Source organism: Solanum pennellii, chromosome 10 (genome assembly GCF_001406875.1).
Source record: "Solanum pennellii chromosome 10, SPENNV200".
In the NCBI taxonomy this organism is placed as follows: Eukaryota; Viridiplantae; Streptophyta; class Magnoliopsida; order Solanales; family Solanaceae; genus Solanum; species Solanum pennellii.
Genome location: NC_028646.1, coordinates 75,737,369 through 75,743,814, shown reverse-complemented (window position 1 = coordinate 75,743,814; position 6,446 = coordinate 75,737,369). Strand labels below are relative to the sequence as shown.

The following is a 6,446-nucleotide window of genomic DNA, read 5'->3' as shown; positions in this document are numbered from 1 at the left end:
TGAAGTGGGGGATCAGCAATCGGGTGAAAAATTAAATTTTGAAATTGGAAATAGGCTCATGTCTAGTGGCTTAGAAATAGGCTCATGTCTAGTGGTTTGGAATTATAATACAATTACAGTAAAATCTTACTAAATTAATACTCGATTAATTAATAATCTCCCTAAAATAATATTTTTCTCCGATCTCGATTTGAGCCAATGGATAAAATCACTCATTTCAATAAGATAATATATTTTCAGAAGGCCCCTATATAAATATATGGTTATATTGATATGATGATTAATAGTTCTTTAAAAGTACATATACATTTAAGACAATTTAGTGAAATATGATTCTATGCGTCAATTTTTTTTTGTTAAAATTCAAATCTAATTGAACCTTGTCTCTAATTTACTTATTGCATCCAAAAGTTTCGATATGATCTTTTTGAACCACACCATAAAATTAAGAAGAGTTCTATGTGCGATAAGTGTTTCCTTACTATAACTGGTTCCAATGTATTATATCATCTTCAACTTTATTTTTTAAATGATATTCACAATTTTTTCTAAACTTTGGACCTTTGAACATGTATCATTTTCACCATCCAACAAGTTATTAACGTTCATTTTATTATAATAACCGAGATCACTAATCATGACCTCAAGTTCATAAATGACGTTTCACAAGTGAGTTTATTTATTAAATTCTTAGAGATATCATCCCAAAAATTTTTGCTATGTCGAAACACTCTTTTAATTAATAAATATTAATTTATCGATTAAATAATATCTTTATAAAATAATAATATTTTATATTCTCGTCTATATTAATTTGGGCAACTTTCACATATATATAGCAAATAAAAAATTCATATTTGTATGCTATAGCAAAGTTTGCATAATTGCGCTCCATAGCAAACATAGAAACTGTATGATTCGTTGTACATATACAGTTGAAGCAAATTGTATAAAACGAAGTGTATAAAACAAGAAAGAGAAAGACAATTGGGCAGAGAACTGTATAAAAACGAAGTGTATAAAACGAATTGTATTATTATATGTGTACAGAATGATTATATACAATTGAATTTGTATAAAATGAGAAAGAGAGAAAGACAAAAGAGACTTGACAAGGAATATACAATTGAATCGAATTGTGTAAAACGAGAAAGAGAGAAATTAGATAAAATTTGAAAATTGTATAAAACGAGAAAGAGAGAAAGGCAAAAGAAACTGGGCAGGGAAGTATTTTTATTGTATAATTATAAGTGTATAGGACGAAAATATATGTACTTGCATGTGTACATACAACTTTCTCATGCTTTATACAAACAGAAACGCAATTTATACATTTTGCTTCTGTTTATATAAGTGAGAAAGGCGAGGGTTGCGAGCGAGATCTGGAAGAGGGGAGAAAGAGAAACAAAAATATATGTATTTATACAATTTTCTCTGCTTTATACAAAAAGAAACAGTTTTTATACACTTGTGTTTGTATAAAATGTGAGGAAGCGAGCGAAAGATTGGAGCGAGAATGGGAGAGTGGCGAGCGAGATTTTCGAGAGAGAGGTGACTGGCAAATTTTGGCAAACGTTTGCTATGGAGCACAATTAAATCAAACCCTAGCTACTCTATTTATTTTAGATTATTAATTTGCTATTATATACTAGTATCCCTATTAATTAAGTGTTATTTTAGATTATTAATTTGCTGTTATATACTATTATCCCTATTAATTAAGTGAGATTTTACTGTATGTTTTTTGCTACAAAAACACAAATTGAAGTATGCACGACACACGATGGAGGGAGGAAAAGTATATTTTTCACTTCTTTCACCTGATTGTGTAGTTTACGCTTTGATTTGGCTAAAGACTTCAACTCTTCCTTCTTCTTCTTCTTTCCTTTTTTTTTTCTTTTTCTTTTTATTAATGCTTGAAAGGGCTCCCATTTTATCTTTTTTCAATTAGTTTTTCTTTACTTATTACTAGTTTAGAGTAAGATGATGTGCTAGCTCATAAAGAAAAACAAGACATTATTTCCAGAGACAACGAGTTGTTGACTCATATTATATGATGATAGTTAGGTACTGTACGTACTGAAGTAGCTGCTGATTTTTAACTGACATACATGAACATAAAAGCTATATAAAGGAGTTCCATTAACTATGCCATTATCATATGGCTATAGGAGGAACTGTAATTGCTAAGCTGTTGAACTGTAGTATCTTGGACACACGTACGAGGCGCGTAATGAAGAGTCGTTATATCTTTGACATTGCACAATCCATCACATCTGCCACGAAATCTGCAATCGAAGTTTCAGAAATATAAGAGCCAAACTCCTCGAAAGGACAGAGTGTAGCTTGAATTGGGCGATTTACATTGAGTAAGGAGAAAAGAGAGCTTAAATGTACCTGCATCTTCTTTAGTGAAACAAAGTGGAGGTGTAATTCTGAAGACATTTCCACGGAATCCACCCTTGCCAACTAGTACTCCCATATCTTTAAGTCGAATAGATAAACTGAAGTTAATACATATGGTGTAATTTAACGACTGGACAAAAGGATGATGATTTAAGAGAAACTTACCTTTCATCTGGTCCATGATATGAAGAGTTTCAGCTTTAGCAGGAGTTTTCAGTTTGCGGTCAGTCACTAGTTCAACACCTAGAAGCAGTCCTCTTCCCCTCACATCACCAACAACTGCATAAACGTTATTGCGGAAGCTATAATCGATTGAAAGTGATAATGAAAGAAATGCAGTGTTTCCTCTAAAAAAGGTATTTGATAAAGGTGAGAGGAGAAAAATATCTTACTTTCATGCTTATTTTTGATAGCCATAAGGCGCTCTTTCAAGTAGGAACCAACAAAGTGAGCATTTTCTTGAAGGTTTTCTTTTTCAATCACTCTAAGGACAGCAAGTCCTGCAGAAGTACAAACAGGATTTCCACCAAATGTGTTGAAATAATTACTATGGCACAAGACCTCTGCAATCACAGGAGTTGTTACCACAGCTCCAAGGGGTATTCCGTTTCCAATGCCCTAGAAGAAAAAACAAGGAAAAGGTAAAAAAAGATTAATTATTGGCCGAGTTATAATCAGGAGATGTATGTCTTCTTTTGTCATCGAGTATGTAAAATAGCAGATTGTCATTGTTGAAGAGACTGACTTTTGCCATTGTCACTATGTCAGGAACCACTCCTTGGTTCTCAAATCCCCAGAACTGGCTTCCAGTGCGAGCAAATCCAGATTGAACCTCATCTGCAATACAAAGGCCTCCAGCTTTTCGTACAGCGTTGTATGCAGCAGGCAAGTAACCTGGAGCCAATTCAACTATCCCACCAACACCCTACACTTAAAAGGAACATTATAGAGGATGATATTTTACGGAATTTAGATGGACAAGGTAACATCAGGGATGAGTACCTGTATAGCTTCAGACATAAAAGCAGCAACCCTTCCAGATGTTCCAAATTGGATAAGATCTTCAACGTCCTTAGCATACTTCTCACCATCAGAACCAAAAACACCTCTGTATGGGTCAGGGTTTATGGCATGATGAACTCCACTCTGATTAGCAAAGTAAATAGTAAGTGAACAAGAGACAGAGTAATAAGCATAACAAGGTTTTGTACACTATAGGACCCGCATATGCTACCTAGTAACACTACTGCAGATTTCCTAATACTCCAATTGTTATAGATAATCAAATACAACTTAGAATGGATAGAAACATTAAAGTTTTATTTAGTGGCTAATTTTTTCCGCTGCCTTCTACATTTCCACTGAATATCAGATCTAACAAAGGAGAACATGCAACATAATAACACTGTAACTTCTTAATGATGATAAGATGCCAAGTAAAATCACAGAGCAATCCATTAACCCCTTTAATGTAACTTCATAATAGTCATCTGATAAAATATGGATGGTTGCATCAAGTAAACACAGAGGAATAACAATTTGCAGAATACGAAGTTGTACCTGTACTACATTGAATTTCCAAACGCTTTGCCCAGTGGTGCTCATAGTGGCAGCTGCGTTTCCATGGTAAGCATTCCTTAGAGAAATGATATCATGACAACCGGTGTATAATCTTGCCATCATAATGGCTAACTCATTTGCCTCAGTCCCGGAATTGGTGAAGAACACAACCTGGAAAAGCAATCATATGTCTCGATCAGATTGTAGACATGGATTTAACGTATATACAATAGCATTGAAAGTACTTTTACACTAAAGTGTATCCATTATAGAAGATAACCTGCATCATTTTCCAGCCTACTGATTTCACTTTTTATGGTTACAAGTATTGTGCATATAAGTTAAACTCATTTTGTAATTTTCCATGATACAGACCGCATTTCTTATGGATGATCTGGACAGTTACATATATTGTATAGAAGTTAAACTTTGTAGACATAAGTTGATATGGTGCTCTAGATAAAAAGACCAGAGAGTAAAGAACTACCTTGAGATCACCAGGTAACTTAGAAGCAAGTGCCTCAGCAAAATCAGTAATTGCGTTATTGAGGTATAAGATAGTCGAGTGCTGTAAGCGTTTGGTTTGGTTTACGATGGCCTCTACCACATCAGGGTGGCAGTGTCCACAAGATACAGTTGCAATTCCTCCAAATGCATCAATATATCGACGTCCTTTGCTGTCAAATAAGTATTGCATCTTTCCATGTACCAAATGCAGCTGTACAAAATAACCACAATCACGTTCACAATCTAAATATTAATAGTACCATAATAAAATTACAGAATACTGAATCAGGTAATTCTCAAACTAGAGCTAACCATTACTGAATCTGAAGATGAAACTTTACACTGCTAAAAAATGAACATAAAAGAGACCTCAAGGTAGTTTGCTGTATTCAACTCTAAGCCTCACAATATTTACTAAGACTTCCTTGCGTCGACAATTCAGCATCATACAACTTGTAGTACTTTTTATATAATCTTTCCAATACTTGTGTTTCAAATTAAGACATAAAGATTTCAGCACCGGAATAGTACTTAAACTCGTCTCCATCCGTCTCACAATGTGTCATGTTTCTCTCTTACATGCCCCTTACGAAAATACTTATTAATTAGGAGGAGTTTTGACTATTTCATCCTTATTTATATCTTGATATATAATCTCTCTCCATTTATACTTACTTTATCTATGTCATTTCCCATAATTGATCTGTTTATAGTATTCAAGAACAATTACTATCGAGGGGAAACATTAAAAAATAATATATCCCGTGAAATTCTACAACTAGGTAGGAGAAAACAATTACTCTGAGTGGAAAATGGGAAAAGAAAAAATGAATTTTTATCTTTTAACTCTGAAATGACAAATAATTTGAGACTAACTATTTTATAGATCAACAACAACATACCTAAGAAAAGACAGAGCACGTAATTAGATACAGCTAATTAGAAGTGAAAAGAAAGACGAAAATGAAAAAAAAAAAGTTAAAGGAATCTAATCACGTTAACTCCGCATGAACACGCAAAACGAAAATCAGTAATTGGTTAAATAACATTATATAATCATCCCAATACCACCAAAATAATTCAAAACATTATTAATTACATCTCAATCTCAATTTTAACTCTTTTTTTTTTCAATACGGAGTTCCGCGGATCCGATCACTGTCAAACACGAAACTCTGATTAAGAATGAAACAGTTTCGCCACTGTACACAATCCGTTGTTCCTCAATTTTAACTTAAGCCCCACTTAATTATACTACAAATTCTATCTTTTTTTCAATTTTTCACTACACAATCAGCTAATTAGTTAAAAAAAACTCACCGGATTTTTTTCGTAGAAGTAAAACATAGAAGGGCTAAGAAACTCCTTCCGTTTGCTCAAAATTTCATCGGCTGAGGGTCCATTGTACGGCGGCGGAGAGTAGTCGAAGTGAGGCATCTGACGATTGATGATCAAATCATCGTCCTTTTGCGATGCTAAGCCCAATTGAGAATAACAACGCTGCGATAAACCTCGCAACTCTCCTACCCATTTTGCCCTTGTTACTACCAACCTCTGCATGTTGACGGTGACGACCGGTGCCGGAGAATTTTTTTTTCGCTGCAGCCGGCGATGATTTGAAAAAAAGATGACGAGTAGAAAGAATTAATGTTGAAATTGGAACGTGGCTCACATGTATATATAGGGAGGAATTTGATATGAAAGATTATAGAGCGTCTTTATCTTATAGTAGTAATATATAATCTCAAAATAAATAAAATAAAATACTCGTTCCGTTTATTATTTTTTTTTAAAATGTATTAAAGACAAGTAGAAATAAATCGAGGAAGAGTGACTGTAGAAATGTAAAAAGTGTTTTTTTTTTAAATGTAAAAAAAGGGATGTACTTTTTTTTTATAAAATTGGATGTTTGATTAAAGTTTTTTAATATAAATAAATATTTTTAAAACATAATAACCAAAAAAAAATTCAAA

The 6,446-nt window shown here is 33.3% G+C and overlaps 1 protein-coding gene across 1 annotated transcript; it reads right to left on the bottom strand.

Annotated features, from left to right (window-relative positions):
- Positions 1 to 2,016: 2,016 nt before the first annotated feature.
- On the bottom strand, positions 2,017 to 6,125 carry LOC107032369 (alanine--glyoxylate aminotransferase 2 homolog 2, mitochondrial-like). The gene is made up of 9 exons (XM_015233964.2): positions 5,794 to 6,125; positions 4,454 to 4,684; positions 3,967 to 4,137; positions 3,409 to 3,552; positions 3,152 to 3,331; positions 2,799 to 3,024; positions 2,572 to 2,685; positions 2,398 to 2,484; positions 2,017 to 2,288 (listed from the first exon to the last, which is right to left on the bottom strand). Exons 1-9 carry the CDS (start codon positions 6,031 to 6,033, stop codon positions 2,245 to 2,247), a joined length of 1,437 nt encoding a protein of 478 aa, XP_015089450.1. The 5' UTR covers positions 6,034 to 6,125; the 3' UTR covers positions 2,017 to 2,244.
- Positions 6,126 to 6,446: the final 321 nt, after the last annotated feature.